General features: G+C 43.3%; 1 protein-coding gene across 2 annotated transcripts in view; it reads right to left on the reverse strand.

Annotated features, from left to right (window-relative positions):
• Positions 1 to 18,964, reverse strand: part of nkain2 (sodium/potassium transporting ATPase interacting 2) — a 170,328-nt gene extending 151,364 nt beyond the window's left edge. For both annotated transcript variants that reach the window (XM_038962861.1, XM_038962860.1), the window contains exon 1: positions 18,911 to 18,964. In XM_038962861.1, coding sequence (XP_038818789.1) covers positions 18,911 to 18,964 — 54 coding nt within the window. The remainder of the gene's footprint in view (positions 1 to 18,910) is intronic.
• Between the last annotated feature and the right edge of the window lie 3,557 nt (positions 18,965 to 22,521).

The raw sequence follows: 22,521 nt of genomic DNA on the forward strand, positions 1-22,521 counted from the left end.
CGCCTATTATATAGGTCCTGGATGGCAGGAAGCTTGGCACGACCCTCTGTAGCGCCTTACGGTCAGATGCCAAGCAGTTGCCATACCAGGCGGTGATGCAACCGGTCAGGATGCTCTCGATGGTGCAGCTGTAAAACCTTTTGAGGATCTGGGGACCCATGCCAAGTATTTTCAGTCTCCTGAGGGCAAAAAGGTTTTGTCGTTCCCTTTTCACGACTGGCGTGATATGTTTGAACCATGATAGTTCGCTAGTGATGTGGACACCAAGGAACTTGAAACTCTCGACCCGCTCCACCACAGCCCCGTCGATGTGAATGGGGGCCTGTTCGGCCCGCCTTGTCCTGTAGTCCACGATCAGCTCCTTTGTCTTGCTCACATTGAGGGAGAGGTTGTTGTCCTGGCACCACACTGCCAGTTCTCTGACCTCCTCCCTATAGGCCGTCTCATCGTTGTCGGTGATCAGGCCTACCACTGTTGTGTCGTCAGCAAACGTAATGATGGTGTTGGAGTCGTGTTTGGCCACGCAGTCGTGGGTGAACAGGGAATACAGGAGGGGACTAAGTACAACCCCTGAGGGGCCTCAGTGTTAAGGATCAGCATGGCAGCGGATCAGCGGGCGGCCTGTCAGGAAGTCCAGGATCCAGTTGCAGAGGGAGGTGTTTAGTCCCAGAGTCCTTAGCTTAGTGATGAGCTTCGTGGGCACTATGTTGTTGAACGCTGAGCTGTAGTCAATGAACAGCATTCTCACATAGGTGTTCCTTTTGTCCAGGTGAGAAAGGGCAGTGTGGAGTGTGATTGAGATTGCGTCCTCTGTGGATCTGTTGGGGCGGTATGTGAATTGGAGTGGATCGAGGGTGTACAGGAGGATGCTGTTAATGTGAGCCATCACCAGCCTTTCAAAGCACTTCATGGCTACTGACGTAAGTGCCACGGGGCAGGAATCATTTAAGCAGGTTACCTTCGCTTCCTTGGGCACAGGGACTATGGTGGTCTAATTGAAACATGTAGGTATTACCGACTCGATCAGGGAGAGGTTGAAAATGTCAGTGAAGACACTTGACAGTTGGTCCATGCATGCTTTGAGTACACGTCCTGGTAATCCGTCTGGCCCAGCGGCTTTGTGAATGTTGACCTGTTTAAAGGTTTTGTTCACATCAGCTACCGAGAGAGTTATCACACAGCCATCCAGAACAGCTGGTGCTCTCATGCATGCTTCAGTGTTGCTTGCCTCGAAGCGACTATAAAAGGCATTTCTGCGTCCCCTTTTCCAGCGTTTTTTCTTCACGCAAAAGGCGTGGATCTGGGCCTGTTCCAGTGAAAGCAGGATATCCTTCTCATCAGACTCGTTAAATGAAAAAGTTTATTCCACTCTGTGGTGAGCAATCGCTTTTCTGATGTCCAGAAGTTTTTTTCGGTCAGGGGCTGGTCAGGATTCCGGGGCTTCATTAATGCCCTCAAAGCAGCCAAGCACTGAAACCATTTCATCATTCCTCCACATATTGTGATGCTGGGAAAGAGCACCTAACATTATTTGTAATTGAAGGGGCCACTTTGCAGGTAAGCTCATGATATTATAAAATGAACATCTGACCTTCCATTTACAAAGTAATGTCAAAGCAGAGTGGCATTTTCTAGGTTTTCATATCACAGCCTACACATCAATATGTGAGACATTGGGTCCAGACACGACCAGCACTAGGACCTCAGGGCTATAGTGAAGCCAACACAGGATGTGACCCAGGTGACTGGCAGATAAGCTGGTATGACGGCTGACCCTGATTAACTGGCCCCATCCTAGACCCTGGCCCTGCATCTGAGCAGGGGGTCATTGACAGGTGTGACAGTGCACAGTTGGCCCACTCTTTACTGCCACTTCCATCATTCATAAAAATATTGTATGGGGATTGGACATCTAGGTATACTGAACAAAAATATAAACACAACATGTTAAACGTTGTACCCATGTTTCATGAGCTGAAATAAAAGAAATGTTCCATACGAACAAAAGGCTTAATTCTCAGTTATGTTACACAACACAATGGCACAGATGTCTCAAGTTTTGAGAGTGTGCAATTGGCATGCAGATTGCAGGAATGTCTACCAGAGCTGTTTCCAGAGAATTGAATGTTAATTTCTCTACCATAAGCCTTGGCAGTGCGTCCAACCGGCCTCACAACCGCAGACCATGTGGAACCACGCCAGCCCAGGACCTCCATTTCCGGCCTCTTCACCTGCGGGATCATCTAAGACCAGTCACCCGGACAGCTGATGAAACAGCTGTGGGTTTGTAAAACCAAAGAATTTCTGCACAAACTGTTAGAAACCATCTCAGGGAAGCTCATCTGCGTGCCGTCATCCTCACCAGGATTTTGACCTGACTGCAGTTCTGCTTCGTAACGGACTTCGGTGAGCAATTCCTGGAAGCTGAAAATGTCCCAGTTCTTCCATGACCTGCACAGTCACCAGACATGTCATCAATTGAGCACGTTTGGGATGCTCTGGATCGACATGTACGACATTGTGTTCCAGTTCCCGTCAATATCCAGCAACTATGGACAGCCATTGAAGAGGAGTGGGACAACATTCCACAGGTCACAATCAACAACCTGATTAACTCTATGCGAAGGAGATGTGTCACGCTGCATGAGGCAAATGGTGGTCACTAGATACTGACTCGTTTTCTGATCCATGCCCTTACCTTTCTTTTAAGGTATCTGTGACCAGATGCATGTCTTTATTCCAAGTCATTTGAAATCCATATATTAGGGTCTTATTCATTTAGAAATGATTGACTGATTTCCTTATATGAACTGTAGCTCAGTAAAATCTTTGAAATTGTTCCGTGTCGTATTTATATTTTTGTTCAGTGTAGTTGCTGGCTGAAACTGTACACTGTATGTGGTGTGTAGGTCAGCCCCAGTGTTAAAACAATTCAACAGCGGGAAAAAGAACAGAATCAGATTACAGAGGGACTAGCAATAGAGGGCAGGTGTAACGTAATAAGGCTAAATAAATCAATTCATACAGTACAGTACATAATCTGCCCTGCTGCGCAGGAGAACAGATCGCAGCTAAAACGATATAGACGAAGGAAGCCAATGTGTTGGAAAACACATAACAATTGGCAGGCTACAGTACAGAGCCAACCACTCCACCACCATATTGACAGAATTTCCACAGCAGACGTTATGAGGGCCACATGACACAAAGAGCCCTGCTTCTGTTCTGGGGCACAGTATAGACACAGAGGCAGTCATGGGGCCTTGGGCTTCCTCATCTCCAGCTGGAGATTGGATGTCATACATCAGTTTTAAACAACCACAGAAGTACACAGAGGAAGACTAATCTAGCTTGGTACTGTCACAGACAGACAGACAGACATTATCTGTAATCTTAGTGAGAGGAGCAGGATAACAAGACTACATCCCCAGGCTGTCTGGGGCTGTTGTTTGTGAATGTCATCACCATGTGTCATTATAATATCTGGGTAGTAAGTGACAACTCTCACAAGCCAAGTTCCAGCAAGCAACGCCTTGAGTTATACTAGTGATTTCACTCCTACAAAGAACGCCGAGTACTATTCCCTCTTGCGCACGCGCGCACACACAGAAAATGGTGCAACCACAAAAAGTTACAGGTACATGGTTTGATTCTTCCTCATCTCCCCCGACATGTCTTGTTTCATATAAGCATCTTTGTTTTCGTCTCAGTGGGATTGTATACTCAGTGTTTTACCACTGCAGTCAGAGAGAACAACTCCTTCCCTCCCAACTCTAGGGATTTAACATAGACAGTTTATGCAGAGGCATTATGGGTACCAGTATTCATATTTCATGGTGACCAGGCTGTTTATTATTAGATTGTAAAGTTTGGAAACACTGCTTTCTGGAGAATATTCATAGGCAACAATTTGAGCTTGAAGCTGTGAAAATAAAATAAGTCTAATAATTATGTTAACTTTTTGTCACAAAATAACAGCTTTCTGTCAGAATAACAATGAAAAGTATCAATCGAAGACATTGTTTTACATGTCAACCTGGTACAGACTCCTCATCTCTTAAACAGTCAGTTGTCGTTGTTCTTAAGCATCACTGAACCAATCACCACTACACTACACTGTGAACCTATCAAATCCAGCCCTGTCATTAAACAGGCAGGTGGGTCCTCACAGAGACATGGCGACTGCCATACATCCCTGCATTCACGGCTCATCGCTGAGGTTAAACCCCCTTTAAAGTGAGCTGCCCTCAGAGCCGTGGACGTGCCCATCCACATCGCCATGTTTACTTATCTCAGCCTGGCCTTAATCAGTCGTCCACTTGCCTAGCCATCTCATTCAGCGGCTAGCTGTTGATCCCCCCCAGGCCTTCCATAATTAACCCGCAGAATGCCTCTGATGTGCCTTCAGACCTGTGGCCACTCAGGCCTACCCTCTTCTCTCTACAACTGCCTCTCACATGCCTCGTGGCCTCATATCCACTACTGAGCTACATGTTTTCATTGCGTTTTACAGGGTTCTGACAACAGTCAAATGGCTGGAAAGAGATTGAGCAGGAGACAAAAAACCCTGAGTAACATCTTCGGTTGGCAGACTGCATTTAGTTTATTCAAAAGTTATTATCTAACTCGCACTGTTGTTGTCAGACAAAGCTGGACGTTTTAGAAATGTAGCGTGTCGAGGTGTCAGAAGTTTGGAGTCCAATTTAAATACCTCTGCAGTTATACACATTGTGCTTCCTGCAATTCTTACCTGGTACCTGCTGTTGCTAAGCTACACTGTCATTTTTTATACTTCAGCTCAATGGACAATTACCCAAACAAACAGACAGCAGCAATGGGTTCATCTCAGTGTCCTTGTATGTACTGAAGGCATACCTCCTGTCAGAAAGATAGACAGGGCTAAGAGGAGAGGTTAATGGAATACTGGGGGTTAAAAGCAATGGGCATAAACTTTCTAGAGTAAAGAGATTTCCCCCACACACCTTCACAGCACTCATATGTATTGGTCTTGTTAAAAAGGTAGACCCAGCGATATGACATACAGGTAGGTGCAGAAAGTAAACAGTAGAGTGGGTCAATTTCCGCAACGACTAAGAGCTTTGAAGCGCAAGGCTAAACTCCACCACTGTTTTGGTCCCCGATACCAAGCTCTAACATTGTAAAGCAAACCCATGCACACGAGCAGATACTGTGTATGACTGTGTGGGAGCGAAGTCTTGCATCTCACTCGTCGCAATATCTGCGGTGCTGCTAGTGGCAATGTCATTTCATTATTAAGTCTACCTTTAAGATTTGAGTGATTTATAACATTTTGAAGAGTCATTAAATCTTTCTGCCTTATAAGATATCAGTGGCAATACAGGAAGATGATTCATTTTGCTCTTCCCCACGTCAAGGACTTTCCTTATGTAACGGATGTGAAATGGCTAGCTAGTTAGCGGGTACGCGCTACTAGCGTTTTAATCAGTTACGTCACTTGCTCTGAAACCTAGAAGTAGTGTTGCCCCTTGCTCTGCAAGGGCCGCTGCTTTTGTGGAGCGATGGGTAACGACGCTTCGTGGGTGTCAGTTGTTGATGTGTGCAGAGGGTCCCTGGTTCGCGCCCGAGGTCGGGGCGAGGGGACGTACTAAAGTTATACTGTTACACTTACTTGACAGGCGGCTTTCTGTGACACGTACCTGCCATCTCTCAAGCTACAAACAATATTTTACCTTCATCTTTATGACTGTATATACAGCTATCTGACAATTCCCTCAGTCACTAGAGAGGCTGAAAACCAATGCTGAGAAACAAGCCACCGCTCCGCTAACATTATATAATCTCTATAATTTGTGCAGAAGGGATGGATTCAATCAAATCAGAACAGGTAGTGGAGACAGTAGCAGAGGGGGGTTTACAGTGTAATAGTTCCCCTCAGCAATATGAGCGTAAAGGATGAGTAGATGTGTCTGGATCTGATAAGACTGCATGGCGGAAAATAATGCATTGCAATAACCTGTGTTAGAATCTAAACAAGGGTTGTTATTACATTATATTATGGTTTGTGGTGGTACTACTTATAGCATCAGGATACAGTTTAGCAGTCTCATAAGACAATAAAACCTAATGAAACATATGGCACCACTCTGCAATTGCTCACATACATTTTTACATAAATAAATTATCCTTCGATCTGCTAAGAAGCATATTGGTTCACATGGAACAATAGGTTTTTCACCTTCAGGGATAAACAATAAAAAACAAACCAGGCAAAACAGAAATCTCCATTTGGATAAATGCAGGGGGTTTTGCAAGCTAAGGCAGTAAATATTGAGAGAGAATTTGGCCCAACAACGTATTCTGCCATCTGTCAATGCTGGAAACCTAAAGTCATGTTCCAAACCAGTTGATGGCAACTTTTTAGCTGTTGACAGATTTTTGCTAGTGAAAATGCTGTCGCACAACATGCTTATTTCCACAATTGGAATCAGCAAAGCTTTGTTGTCAGGGCCTAATTTAAAGCTTTACTGTGTTGGAAGCCAAATGCATAAATCCAGCTACCCTACCATGCTACAATTGGGAGAAAAACAACCAGAAAAACATGACAGCAACCACCTACTGTACTGTACCAGTGGATAGATTTAGCAGATGCTATCCCTAAAGACATGAAAGACATTAAAACAGAAATGCAGAGAAAAATACATCCTATCAGTGAACCTTGCTTGGCTAAACTCTATGACAGGTTTGAATGTATAAAATGGATTACAGGGCAAACATATCAGATACACAATGCAATGATTCATGTGCAGCCACTGCAGTGCCATATTCCTTAATATCATATAAGTGTACTGTTGGCAGGACTGGGACTGCAGAGCAGAAGACAGATACGGACCCTGAGGCGAGGAATTTGGACAATTTATGCCAGTCATTCGACAGACGTTTTCCCCATCTCTAGAGTGAATCGCAATCTGATTTTGAAATTCAATGACACTCTACACTAAACCTGTTATGTTTGAGGTAGTGCCCATTTTGTACTGTAGATGCATCTCCTCTCTGCTCTGTAGTGATACCACCTGATGTTTGCTTTGGATCACGTTGTCAGGATGAACGTTTTACGGTTATCACTGAAAGTAGGCATACTCTTAACAAAAATATGACAAATTGACTAGTGGCAGAAACCTCTTGTGCCAGATTAGCATAGCATATGTTTAATAAATCGGTAGTGCAGAGGATGTGGAGGTAAGAGACATCACATTGCTTATCCTGTGGGCTTTGAGTCGTGGATAGAGTAGTGATACCCTTACAGAGCATCAACATGATGAGATCACTACATATAATAGGTGCATACATTTCTCCAGACTCCAGATGAATTATTCAGAGGTCTACATGTGTTGACAGGTGAATAAATACACGCAATTTACTATTTTCCCAAACAATTAGTTCACAACATCAGTCTAAATACATATTCCCAATTGTTTACCTGTCCTGCTTCAATGATCTACAGCAAACTGCCCATAACTAACTAACTACAGCTCTTTCAGAAATGCAATTTAAACCTGGTCAATAACACTCTAATTATTCTCTGAAATCATAACCGCTTGGGACATAATTCAATATTTTTGTTGTTGAATGGGTCGCATTTAAACAGGTTTGTGTTCTTGTTTTTGTACCTCTAGGCTTTTTAGTCTGGATTCAATTAGCCTATTGTTGGTTCTTTCCCTTCCTTACTTTGACTTTGTGTCAGTTTAATTAGAACATAATTCCCTAAGGAAAATACGATAATACCTAAATACTGTAGTAATGATGCACTGATATGAAAGATATAATATGTTTTACATAATACGTGGAAACATAGTGTACTTACGATGTACAGTGCATTAATGTAATTGGAGAGTATGTAAACGAGCAGGTCTCCTGCTCACCATCTCCTCCACAGAGAGCAACTGCTCCGTCAAGAGCAGACCTCCCACATCTAGCAGCCACACGGAGCCCAGCTGCAAGCAGCCAACATCAGTCAGGAAATTACATCTTATTACTACAAACATAGCCCAGCTTTCATGTCCGCTATATCAGATGTAAGAATAGTATAGGACATGTGCTCGGGACAGTTTGCTGCTTTCAATACGAATGTATTTATAGTGTTTGATTCATGACACACACAGCCTACCCAGCTGTCTTTGTTTAGCCTGCAGGCTTCTCTAGGGGTGGGGCACACAGTTAACATTCACTGATATAAAAGCTGGACCCAAAGAGCATAGGGCCAATTATCTTTTTAAAGGTCCAAAGCCGCAACCAGCAGGTCAACAGACTGCTTCTCCCAGCAGCCACCGCTACTCACTGCTGTTTTAACAACATACAACAATGAGACCATCAGAAGCAACACAAACGAGGGGGACGAGTTGTCGTGTATTGGTTCCATGCCTAACAGAGGAACTTGACTTCCAATGGTTAATGCCTAGCCTTCCTGACACAGACGCTGATGAGCCATGGCAGTGCTTAGCTTCCACTCTCAGATAACAATGGTACAATAAGAGCTGGGGAACCTGGCTGACTTACCCCAGTGAGGAACCATGTTCAAATTGATCTGCTGTCTCTGCTCCCACAGAAACCTGGCAACACCACTAGGGGGTAGGATGAGGAGCTAGCATATTTCACATTTGAACATTTATTTAAATTGTATTTTTATTTCACCTTTATTTAACTAGGCAAGTCAGTTAAGAACAAATGATTTGTTGATCTGATTTACAATGAAAGCCTACCAAAAGGCAAAAGGCCTCCTGTGGGGATGGGGGCCTGGGATTAAAAATAAAAAATAAATACAATATAAATATAGGACAAAATACACATCACAACAAGAGAGACCACACAACACTATATAAAGAGAGACCTAAGACAACAACATAGCAAGGCAGCAACACAACATAACAACAACATGGTAGCAGCACAAAACAAAGCAGGTACAAACATTATTGGGCAGAGACAACAGCACAAAGGGCGAGAAGGTAGAGACAACAATACATCACACAAAGCAGCCACAACTGTCAGTAAGAGTGTATGTACATGATTGAGTCTTTGAATGAAGAGATTGAGATAAAACTGTCCAGTTTGAGTGTTTGTTGCAGCTCGTTCCAGTCGCTAGCTGCAGCGAACTGAAAACACGAGCGACCCAGGGATGTGTGTGCTTTGGGGACCTTTCACATAATGTGACTGGCAGAATGGGTGTTGTATGTGGAGGATGAGGGCTGCAGTAGATATCTCAGTTAGGTGGGAGTGAGGCCTAAGAGGGTTTTATAAATAAGCATCAACCAGTGGTCATGCGACAGGTATACAGAGATGACCAGTTTACAGAGGAGTATAGGGTGCAGTGATGTGTCCTATAAGGAGCATTGGTGGCAAATCTGATGGTCGAATGGTAAAGAACATCTAGCCGCTCGAGAGCACCCTTACCTGCCGATCTATAAAGTGTGTCTCCGTAATCTAGCATGGGTAGGATGGTCATCTGAATCAGGGTTAGTTTGGCAGCTGGGGTGAAAGAGAAGCTATTACGATAGAGGAAACCAAGTCTAGATTTAACTTTAGCCTGCAGCTTTGATATGTGCTGAGAGAAGGACAGTGCACTGTCTCCCAAGTATTTGTATGAGGTGACTACCTCAAGCTCTAAACCCTCAGAGGTAGTAATAACACCTGAGGGATGAGGGGCATTCTTCTTACCAAACCACATGACCTTTGTTTTGGAGGTGTTCAGAACCAGGTTAGGGGGTAGAGAAAGCTTGTTGGACACTAAGAAAGCTTTGTTGTAGAGCATTTAACACAAAACCCGGGGAAGGGCCAGCCGAGTGTAAGACTGTATCATAAGCATATAAATGGATGAGAGAGCTTCCTACTGCCTGAGCTATGTTGCTGATGTAAATTGAGAATAGCGTAGGGCCGAGACAGCAGATTTTCTGACTTCATACACTGCACTCTTTGAGAGAGGCAGTTAGCGAACCAGCCCAAACACCCCTCAGAGACACCAATACTCCTTAGCCGGCCCACAAGAATGGAACGGTCTACCGTATCAAAAGCTTTGGAAAAGTCAATAAAAATATCAGCACAATATTGCAATGGCAACGTCATTGAGGACCTTTAAGGTTGCAGTGACACATCCATAACCTGAGCAGAAACCAGATTGCATACCCAAGACAATACTATAGACTACAAGAAAGCCAGTCAGTTGATTATTGACAAGTTTTTCCAACACTTGATAAACAGGGCAAATAGAAATAGACCTATAACAGTTAGGGTCAGCTTTATCTCCCCCTTTAAATAAAGGACGAACCGTGGCTGCCTTCCAAGCAATGGGAACCTCCCCAGAGAGGAGAGACAGGTTAAAAAGGTTGGAGATAGGCTTGGCGATGATAGAGGCAGCAACTTTAAAGAAGAAAGAGTCTAAACCATCTGACCCAGATGGTTTTTTGGGGTCAAGTTTAAGGAGCTCCTTTAGCACTTCAGACTCAGTGACTGCCTGCAGGGAGAAACTTTGTAGCGGGGCAGGGAAAAAAGAGGGAGAAGCATTGGGGATAGTCGCTTTAGAAGGGGCGGGAGATGAGGAAATGTTGGACGGGCAAGGAGGCATGGCTGAGTCAAATTGGATACCTGACTTAAAATGAAGTGGTGATTAAAGAGCTCAGCCATATGCTTCTTGTCAATAACAACCACATCATCAACATTAAGGGACATGGGCAGCTGTGAGGAGGAGGCTTTATTCTCCAGGTCTTTAACCGTTTTCCAGAACTTTGTGTGGATAGACCCACAGAGAGAGAACTGCTCCTCAAAGTAACTATCTTTGGCCTTACGGATAGCCTGAGTGCACTTATTTATCATTTACCTGAACAAAATGCCCTCAAACAAGCAAAGCGTCAATACAGCAATTTGATTGAATCCAACTACACTGGCTCTGACTCTCGTCGGATGTGGCAGGGCTTGAAAACTATTACGGACTTCAAAGGGAAACCCAGACGCGAGCTGCCCAGTGACGCGAGCCTACCAGACGAGCTAAATGCCTTTTATGTTTGCTTCGAGGCAAGCAACACTGAAGCATGCACAAGAGCACCAGCTCTTCTGGAAGACTGTGTCATAACGCTCTCGGTAGCCGATGTGAACAAAACCTTTAAACAGGTCAACATTCACAAAATCGCTGGGCCAGACGGATTACCAAGATGTGTACTCAAAGCATGCATGGACCAACTGTCAAGTGTCTTCACTGATATTTTCAACCTCTCACTGACCGAGTCGGTAATACCTACATGTTTCAATTAGACCACCATAGTCCCTGTGCCCAAGGAAGCGAAGGTAACCTGCCTAAATGATTACCGCCCCGTGGCACTCACACTCACGCTTTGAAAGGCTGGTGATGGCTCACATCAACAGCGTCCTCCCGGACACCCTAGACCCAGTCCAATTCGCATACCGCCCCAACAGATCCACAGATGACGCAATCTCAATCGCACTCCACACTGCCATTTCTCACCTGGACAAAAGGAACACCTATGTGAGAATGCTGTTCATTGACAACAGCTCAGCGTTCAACAACATAGTGCCCACGAAGCTCATCACTAAGCTAAGGACTCAGGGACTAAACACCTCCCTCTGCAACTGGATCCTGGACTTCCTGACAGGCCGCCCGCTGATCCGCTGCCATGCTGATCCTTAACACTGAGGCCCCTCAGGGGTTGTACTTAGTCCCCTCCTGTATTCCCTGTTCACCCACGACTGTGTGGCCAAACACGACTCCAACACCATCATTAAGTTTGCTGACGACACAACAGTGGTAGGCCTGATCACCGACAACGATGAGACGGCCTATAGGGAGGAGGTCAGAGAACTGGCAGTGTGGTGCCAGGACAACAACCTCTCCCTTAAATGTGAGCAAGACAAAGGAGACGATCATGGACTACAGGAAAAGGCGGGCCGAACAGGCCCCCATTCACATCGATGGAGCTGTAGTGGAGCGGGTCGAGAGTTTCAAGTTCCTTGGTGTTCACATCACCAACGAACTATCATGGTCCAAACATACCAAGACAGTCGTGAAGAGGGCATGACAAAACCTTTTCCCCATCAGGAGATTGACATTTTTTGGCATAGGCCCGCAGATACTCAAAAGGTTCTACAGCTGCACCACCGAGAGCATCCTGACCGGTTGCATCACCGCCTGGTATGGAAACTGCTCGGCATCGGTAAGGCGCGACAGAGGGTCGTGCGAACGGCCCAGTACATCACTGGGGCCAAGCTTCCTGCCATCCAGGACCTATATAATAGGCGGTGTCAGAGGAAAGCCCATAACATTGTCAGAGACTCCAGTCAAGTTATAGACTGTTTTCAGTGGAACATACCAGCAATGTGACATTAATAGTGATAACTGATGTAGTGTGAAGCTAACTTGAGTTGTCTCAAAAATAGCCTCGTGGTAGAGGAAATATCCCGTAAACTATACGGCAATTCAATGTGCACGCGATGGGGTAATGAATGAAAACTGAATCCTATCTGAGAGGATCAAAAGCAGGATCAAAATAGGTAAATAATCCCTGCATTATGTCATGATTAGAAAAAACATGAACAGGTCTTGTTCGTTTTTCATAAATTGGTAAATGTCAGATACACTTGAACAGCACAATCTCTTTTTAATCCTTGCTCAGTCTTCTGTGGGAATTAGCATCATATTAACATCCATTCTGAAACACGGTTTGAAGCACAAACAAAATGAAAAAAAACACAGCTGTGTTTATTAACACATTTAGAAGCTTTTCGTCATAGTTATTTAGCATGGATCATATTGTTGGGTGACACATTGTCCATTTGAAGTCACTTTGAGAGTACGAGAGCATTAGTTCTGGGTTGTTTGAGTGTTGTGTTTACAAATCTACTAAGTGAGAGGTAATGCTTGAAAGACCCAGTATGATAAATTGTTACGTTCAAATGGTCTAATCAAGGCGCATGCATAAATATTGCAATACTTATGTTGCCTATTGTTTTGGTGCATAATTCCTATTCTATATGAATACACATCAAATGGTTTAAAAAACTGTTTACAAGTTCTGACATCAGCCAAGGTCAAGCAGTCAGCTCGAGGTAAAGGGAAAAGCACAGATGATTAAATAAGCCTAACAGGGCTTTCCTAACGACTGCAGGAGACATTTTCTGGGAGGAAATTAGAGAGCATGCCCACAAGTGTTTAAAAATTCCAGCTGCTGCTTCAGAGCATTAACGAAACACTAAATGTAGCCACTGCTAAAAGCGGCCCAGTGGATGAGGATGCATTCCTACTCCAGCTTTAAGACACCACAGCAGTGCTTTGAAACACTGATGGATCAGTGTTGGGAAGCAAGCAGGGCTGTAGATAGGCTACACATGACAGAAGGAGTGTCTGGCTGGATGCAGTCAGGGGGATTGCGAAAGGTTATCTCCAGCGCTGTGTGCATGAGAGCTCATTGATCACAGGGGTATCTGTGGGTGAGGTTGGACATGATGTCAGTGTGATCAGAACAACTCCAGTGTGGGCTCTCAGACACAGCTGTCCTGTGGTACCTCCTCAAACTATCTCCCACTTCAAACACCAATCATTGTACAGAACAGGTACCCAGTGTCTGTGGAGCCTACTGCCTACATTATTCATCAGAACATGCAAAAAGTTTAAATAAACATAAAGTTACACATAGGCAGACGTTTTCACTACAACCAAACATAGTTGGTGCTAAGAGAAGCCTAAAAGCCATTTTGAAAGGAGGTGGCTCATCATGCGCTGTAAAAGTACAGCAGTCTGCTAACAATGTGACCAGAGCAGACCGAATGCTAGGTCTCCAGCTAGGAAGACTGGGAGTTGTAATTAACAGACTTCAGGGGGTGGCTTCGCCCACTGCGCCTAGGCTGAGTCTCTCTAACAGCCGCCCAGCTATAAGACATGTACACTACTGCTCGGGTCAGCTGTTTGTTCACCCGCCCACAATTGCTAATAACCCATCCGCAGATGAAAATCTGAGGCACGCACCCAACCCTAACCAACTAATATAGAAAATGGGATGTAGACTACAGTCAGAGATGGCGGAATAATGTTTTTATATATATTATATATTTATTTATGTTTCTGCCTATAATTCTTTGGGGGCAACTTGTCTATAATTAGATACATGCAGTTTCTCTTCAGTCATTATATGTTGCCGTAGAAGACTAAATAAACCCTTGCTCACCAGAAGAATGTTCTAAATCAATAGAATGTATTCTTCAATCTAGTTAACATCAGTAATATTCTCTGTCATATCTGCTTCTTTCAGGGACCGGGGATAAAATGCAATAACAAAAAAATCTGAAAAGATTTTCGGTGAAAAATTTCCAAATGACATCAGTTGCAAATCACTGGTTGAACTGGTTGAAAGGAAATAGAAAGCTGTTAAAACAACCAAACATGTTTCTGATAAGATTTCAGTTTGGCTTGGATGCATATTTTGTGGTTGAAATACGATCAGCTTTTATGATGCTGATAAAGACAGTGCCTCTACAGATGGTATCTAATTGCATATTCACATTCTCTCAAGGTGCTAAAATAAATAAATCATATTTTTCCACTCTTGTCCCTGTATAATTTAACTGCAAAAAATGATTAATTCTGCAGGAGTTAATATTAAGGCTACTTGAGAAGTTATAGACCTACAGTCAGTGTCCAGAGTTCAGTTTCCATTCAACCCATCTGAACAGTAGGCTACAGTTCCCTTGACGTGCCATAGGCTTACAATATTTGAAGTCCCCTGCTTGTGACTGTCGAATTTGTATAGCGGCTCACATATAACATATAACATATCCTGCTGCTATCATCCTATTTTAGCACTTCACCAAATCTTTCCCAAACATGACTTTTCTGTCCCCCCTTTCTCTTTATTTTCAACTCTCCATTTCGCAGCTTTTCTCTTATTGAATTAAACTCCGACATCATTATTTTTGCCTCCATGGATCGACATGAACTTTTTCTGCCCTTCCCAAAAGCATTTGGCAATTGGCGTGTAGGCTATTTGGCACGCATACAGTTATGCCTTAAAGTTTAGGCTTACACACTAATGCCAGATAGCTTAACATAATTTAAGAAAATTGTTTTAAAAAAAGATATAAATTGCACAAGAATGATACATTTATGGATTTTTTAAGGTATTGTTCTCTCTTTATTCAACCCCCCCATCATGACTCTAAAAATGCCCGCCCTGCGGATATAACCATGGGGGCTGCGGAATATGAGTCAACTCATGCATCGCTAATGTGTACACACACATACTGTACACACAAAATAGCCATCTGCACATTCTTAAGGGGTGTGCTGAACAAGACTTGGCAAATGTCATGTGACCCATCACGCAAGGGTGATTCATCATATGTACCAGCTGGTGGATGGTGTTGACATTGTTACCACCATCTACTATCAGTTAAGTGACAGTGAGTCACTGTAGTCTATAGGACACATTGTGACATACATGGAATGAGAGATAGTAGCCTACTCATGCAAAACCTTGATATAATAGGACCTATAGTTTCATATGGAGGCTGATCTCCAAAATAATGACATTGGCCATGCAGCTCAAAGGAGCCTGCCTTGACCATGAATATAATCTGGTTCCTTGAAATCTAACCTGCATTTGGCTGAGTAGGCTATAATATAGCAATGAGTGTTTTAATGAAAAACATCAGACACCTACTATTTATGTTGTTGGCAAGGGCTATGTTTGAAAGTGAACAATTAACCATTTTTAATTGAAGAGACATCCTCATAAGAGCAGTGAAACAAGAGGCCAAGGGCGGACTGGCCATCCGGCATTTCGGGCAAATGCCAGATGGACTGATCCATTCATAGCTGAGTCGGCATGTCTAACTTGTGTTTTTCACTCAAAATGATCCAACCTACTATCACAAATGATCGTGAAATAGACACAAATTACATATGCGAAATTCGTGACAGACACACACAAATCAATATTCCCCTCCACCACACGATTTTGTATACAGTGCATTTCAATCACAGATGAAGGCATTAGGTTACTTAAAAAGCCCTAGAGTCGATCGATGCACCCATGTGTCAATCTAATTAAAAGAATAGAAACATCCCGATCAAAAGCCGTCTGTTTAAGCTAGAGATATCTGCTTGGGCTGCTTCTCAATCCAACGCATCTGCGTCTCAATCCACCGGACCCGCCTATGTCGACCTTCAGCATCTGCGGTGGAAAGTGGCAGAGCTACAGCACTGTTTGTCAGTCCAGGAGACATCCCGAAAATCGGTCTTCTCATGAAAAAGTCTGAACGGTTTGGGATACAAACTAATATGACCCCACACCTGCACACCTGTTAATTGAAATGCATTCCAGGTGACTACCTCATGAAGCTGGTTGAGAGAATGCCAAGAATGTGCAAAGCTGTCAACAAGGCAAAGGGTGGCTACTTTGAAGAATCTCAAATATATTTTGATTTGTTTAACACTTTTTTGGTTACTACATGACTCCATATGTGTTATTTCATAGTTTTGATGTCTTCACTATTATTCTACAATGTAGGAAATAGTAAAAAATAAATAAAAACCCTAGAATGAGTAGGTGTGTCCGACTGGTACTGTATGTTTGCAACTACTTACATTGGTTGCGGATGAGCCATTTCCAGTCAATGCTATAGTTGGAATTGGCTCGCGAAACTACCTTTAACTTCCTTCATACTGTACACAAAGACATAAAAATGGTATCCATGAGTTCATCTGACTCTGGTTAAGTAGATAAAGGGCCTCATTGCCAAAATCCCAAAGTATCCCTTTAACCAAATAGCTACCCGGACAATCGGCATTGACCCTTTTTGCACAAACTTTTTTCTGTCGTCACATACACAACTGTTACTGTTTATTATCTGTCACTTTATTCCTAGTTATATGTACATATCTACCTCAATTACCTCGTACCCTTGCACATCAACTTGGTACTGGTACCCTGTGTATAAAGCCAAGTTATCGTTACTCATTGTGTATTTATTATACATTTTATTATTACACGTTTTACTTTTATATTATTTTTCTGTTCTTTCTCTCTAAATTGTTGGGAAAGGCCTATAAGTAAGCATTTCACTGTTTGTCTACATCTGTTGTTCACGAAGCATGTGATGAATAACATTTTATTTTATCCCCTAGCTCTAACATTAACCCTAACCTTAACCCTTAGCCTAGTTAACGTTAACCACCTCAATTGAATTTGTAACATATCATACATTTCATGTATACTTCGTACCATTTTTTATGAATTGTAATGCATAACATATGATACGGAATTTACGATGGACATCCACATATTAATACCAGCTTAACATTTCTTACTAATTTGAGAGTCCTGAATTTTAAATTACTATGTTACGCTACCCCTGAGTCCAGGTTGCTATTGAGAGATGCGTGAGTGTACTAGCTGGTCACTTCACTACAGCCTACTGCAGGTATGCCATCCTAAAAGTAAACTCTTCTGTGCTAAATCAATAACTGGAAAAATCGCCAGTGGCCTAGTACGACCGAATCCACAATTCAGAGTTCAAGCGGATCATTTGATCATCACAACTCAGAGGAGAGTGGGAATAGGATCATTTGGAGTGTTGAATTACACAAAGGTTTGCGCTCACACTGCTCCTCTCGGTGCTCACTGACTACACGCACAAGAGGCTCCTTACCAGCTGTACCACTGGGGGCTGATGCCAGGGAAGCATGGTGAAATGGTGGGGCTGGGGTGTGTTTGTGAATGGCTCCCTTCCATAGTCACATTTAGAAATGCCTAAAGCCTTGAGTCATGTTGAGGTTTTATTACAGAAGGCTGTAGGAATAATGTGGAATTAGATGGGATGCAGCTGATTATGCTGTCATCAACAACTCAAATGTAGGCTACTGGAACTGATGCTGTGTTCTGCTTTGGCAAAGTTACCTGGAGAATTTAATCAGATTCAGTGGCTGATGTCAGGTGAAGTGGACTATTGAGGGTGTGGCTGTATTTTTTGGAGAGGGAAATAGCCGAGTATATGCCTCTTGCCGGGGTCGAACTGGGACCAAGAAATGGCCATGGCATTTTTTTCCTTGAGACCCCCACGCTGGACCATTTGTTTCTCCTTGAGGCCCCCATTACTAGCCAGATAGTGTGTTGAAATGATCACGATCTCAGATTATCATGAAATAAACAGAAATTACTTATTCGAAATTCATGTCGGGCACACAAATAAATAAATAAATGTTTCCACCAAATGATTTCCTTCATAATGTATGTGCCCAGTACACAATTTTCTTCAAAAACAATTCCAATGTATTGTGGCTAATGTTAGCTAGGGGGCTAACATTAGCTAGGCTAGGGGTTAGGGTTAAGGTTAGGGTTATGAGTTAGGTTAAAGGGTGGATAATGGTTAGCTAACAAGTAGTTGCAAAAGTAGCTAAAAAGTAATAAGTAGTGGCAAAGTTGCAAATTAGCTAAAATGCTAAAGTTGTCTGTGATGAAATTCAAACATGCAACCTTGGATTGCTAGACAATAGAGTTATATACTTACCCATCCACCCTGACCAACCACCCTCCTTTCGTTTTTGCCTTAAAGTGATACCCATAGACTTCAAGTCATTGCTCTAACGCAAGTTATTATTAGCTTGTGAAACTACCTCTAACTTCCTTCATACTGGACACAGAGATATAAAAATTGTATCCACTAGTTCATCTGACTGGGGAAGTAGATTAAGGGCCTCGTTGCCAAAATCCAAAAGTATTCCTTTAATTAAGTAACCTTCTGTCTTATGTAACTATACCATAAGTAACATATCATAATAATTTGAGTCTCCCGTATACTATGTTACGTCGAGTCTATGAGACCAGCCTGCCCTAAGAGAAAGCCATTATGCATGAAATCATTAAGATCATGAACTCACCAATTGCATGCCACATATAAAGGCCAGCGTGCATCTGCCACTGCAACAACCCATGGTGTACTGTCCACTTTGGATCTCTGCTCCACGTGGGTCACTGTAACTCTCAAATCCCCAAATATCTGCGCTGTTGGCCTGGGCAGTTACAATGACGCGACCGCACTTTACAGCAGAGTACGTTTCAGGAGGTCCAATTCCACAATTCCAGATGGTTTTCAGTCAAAGCTGTATTCTTGTTGACATACCCATAAACTCCCCTCCGTATTTACTTTTGTATATATTACAATCGAAGGGTATCCAAGCAGAAATAGATAAAGACAATTATGATTGGTTCAACAATTTGATAATCCTATTTCAGCAAATACTGGAACAGTTTGAATTGCATGTCCAGATGTTCAAAATTCAGAAAGTCGGTCAGCTCTCAATTAGCAGCATGTTGATCTGGTTATTATACGTCTGAATGATCAGTCCATGGATAATCCATAAACTAGAATTAAAGAATCTGAAAAACGTTTACAATTAATGTTCGATCATACTGTACATGGTCCAGATTAAAGTGCCAGTCGACATTAGGCAGAACAGTATCCAAACACAGTGCCACTTGAAGAAATGAACAGTATCAGCCTATTTCTGAAAGGGTCCTTTGCTGAGAAACAAAGCAAGCCAGTGTTGTATACGGCGATGGGGTTCTTCTCATCGCCCCTCCCTCCACTATCGGGTGTTCGGGTACTAGTGTGCAACTCAACTAACTAGCCCCTTTACTTTTCACACAGAAAGTCAAAGGGACAGTGTAGAATCCAAAGCGGTCAGACGTTATTTTCTTTCCCTGCTTTACTCTCTCTCAATAGGAGGCATACCGCGAAGATGAGAATTCCCGTCGTTGTCTGAAATCGGTGGAGCTGAACAGAGTCCTACTACTGTCCTCCTCAGCAGCGCTGTGCATCCTCAGTTGCCTGGATTTCAAAACCGCTGATTGACCTCTGTTGGATTTTTTTTTTATCGCTTATACACAGAGCATGACTGTCCTATACTGGATATATGGTCGGTAGCACAGACAGTCCAGTAAAAAGAGGGACGAAAGAGAGACGCGGTGCAAGTTGCACGGTCGCCAGCCCCACCATCTGACGCTCCAGAATGAATGAACCGCACGCAGTGTTATTCACCACAGGGAAGAGGCTGGGTTCGTTTCTCACGATGAGCCAGAGAGATGCGATATAGAGCGCAGCTGACGGCCTGGCCATCACTGAATTCACTGGATTAACCCTCTGCTCCGATTCGCAGTGGGCGTCAATGGCAGGGTCATCACCTGTAAATCATAGGTGGATTGGATTCAGAGCCACAATGATGGACAGTCATCCAGAACGAAAAGTCAATTAAATTAAAAGGTCAGCCTATTGATGAAGCCAAATAAATGGCATAGGCATATGCCACCCTTCATTTGTGATAATATAGGCGATAATAATAGGCCAACTTATTTTCGCAGACACTTTGATCCAAGAACATGATGTTCCAACCAACTGAGCCATCACATATAATCTAAAGTGGCCAATGATAACATGCACAAAGGAGTAAATTGTCCTGAAAAATGGCCTGTTCTTCCCTCATATTGTGTACTCTCCCCCCAGCATGTCTCTTGATTGGCAAGAACAGCCATTCTGCCATATATTCTCTCTCTCTCTCTCTCTCTCTCTCTCTCTCTCTCTCTCTCTCTCTCTCTCTCTCTCTCTCTCTCTCTCTCTCTCTCTCTCTCTCTCTCTCTCTCTCTCTCTCTCTCTCTCTCTCTCTCTCTCTCTCTCTCTCTCTCTCTCTCTCTCTCTCACACACACACACACAGAGACAGACACATACACAGAAACACACACACACACACACACACACACACTAGCTGTGTTTATGACATGGCTTAATTATCTTGGTAATCTTGACTGACAGTATCATGTATTTACTGCCTGGTATCCTGGGGGTAATGACTAGTGGCATCCATACATCCTCCTTGGAATGATTTTTAGAGAGAAATGGAAGACTGGCATATCTCGTCCAGTGTAATCTCAGAATCGTTGTCCTTGAATAACCCCTGAAACGGATACATACAGAGATATAGAGAAGGATGGGAATGTGTTTATTACTTATCTGTCTCAGCCAGATGGCTGCTGCTGGTACACTTCAGCTCTGTCACTGAAACACTGTGACATGAAATGTTGTGGATGGTTGTCATAAACAATTTCAGACAACCCGATGGGAAAGAGAAATAGTGTTGTAAGGTATACAAAGAGGCCAACAAAAATGGAGATAGCTGAGCTTGGATTGGCTTTTCAAATCAATTTTATTCATCACATCCTTCGTGAACAACAGGTGTGGACTAACAGTGGAATGCTTACTTGCAGGCCCTTCCCAACAATGCAGAAAGAAAGAAAATAGAGAAATAATAGAAAAGTAAAACATGTAATAATACAAATAATAATAGATACATAATGAGTAATGACATACTGGCTATTACAAGGGGTACCCGTACCGAGTTGATGTGCAGGGGTATGAGGTATTTGAGGTAGATATGTACATATAACTAGGAATAAAGTGACAGATAATAAACAGTAGCAGCAGCGTATGTGATGAGTCAAAAAAGATAGAGCAAAAACGGTCAATGCATATAGCTAGTTGTTTAACTATTTAAATAACTATTTAAGAGTATATGGATTGGGGGTAGAAGCTGTTCAGGGTCCTGTTGGTTCCAGACTTGGTTCACCGGTACCGCTTACCGTACAGTTGCAGATAGATCAGTCTATGACTTGGGTGCCTGGAGTTTGACAATTATTAGGGCCTTCCCATGACACCGCCTGGTATAGAGGTCCTGGATGGCAGGGAGTTTGGCCCCAGTGATGTACTGGACCTCACGCACTACCCTCTGTAGAGCCTCGTGGTCAGATACCAAGCAGTTGTCATACCAAGCAGTGATGTAGCCAGTCAAGATGCTCTCAATGGTGCAGCTGTATAACTTTTTGAGGATCTGAGGGCCCATGCCAAATCTTTTATTAGCCTCCTGAGGGGGAAGTGGCATTGTCATGCCCTCTTCACAACTGTGTTGGTGTGTTTGGACCATGATAGATTCTTAGTGATGTGTACACTGAGGAAATTTAAGCTCTCGACCCGCTACACTACAGACCCGTCGATGTGAATGGGGCTGTGCTCGACTCTCCGTGTCCTGTAGTCCACGATCAACTCTTTTGTCTTGCTGATCTCCTCCCTATAGGATGTCTCATTGTCATTGGAGATCAGGCCTACCACCGTCGTGTCGTTTGCAAACATAATGACGGAGTTGCAGTCATGCATGGGTGAACAGGGAGTATAGAAGGGGACTAAGCACACACCCCTGAGGGGCACCCGTGTTGAGGGTCAGCGTGAGAGATGTGTTATTGCCCACCATCACCACCTGGAGGCGTCCCGTCAGGAAGTCCAGGATACAGTTGCAGAGGGAGGTGTTCATTTCCAGGATCCTTACTTTAGTGATAAGCTTGGAGGGCACAATGGTGTTGAACGCTAAGCTGTAGTCAATGAACAGCATTCTCATGTAGGTGTTCCTTTTTTCCAAGTGGGAAACGGCAGTGTGGAGTGCAATA

This window comes from Salvelinus namaycush, chromosome 24 (genome assembly GCF_016432855.1).
Source record: "Salvelinus namaycush isolate Seneca chromosome 24, SaNama_1.0, whole genome shotgun sequence".
Taxonomy (NCBI): Eukaryota; Metazoa; Chordata; class Actinopteri; order Salmoniformes; family Salmonidae; genus Salvelinus; species Salvelinus namaycush.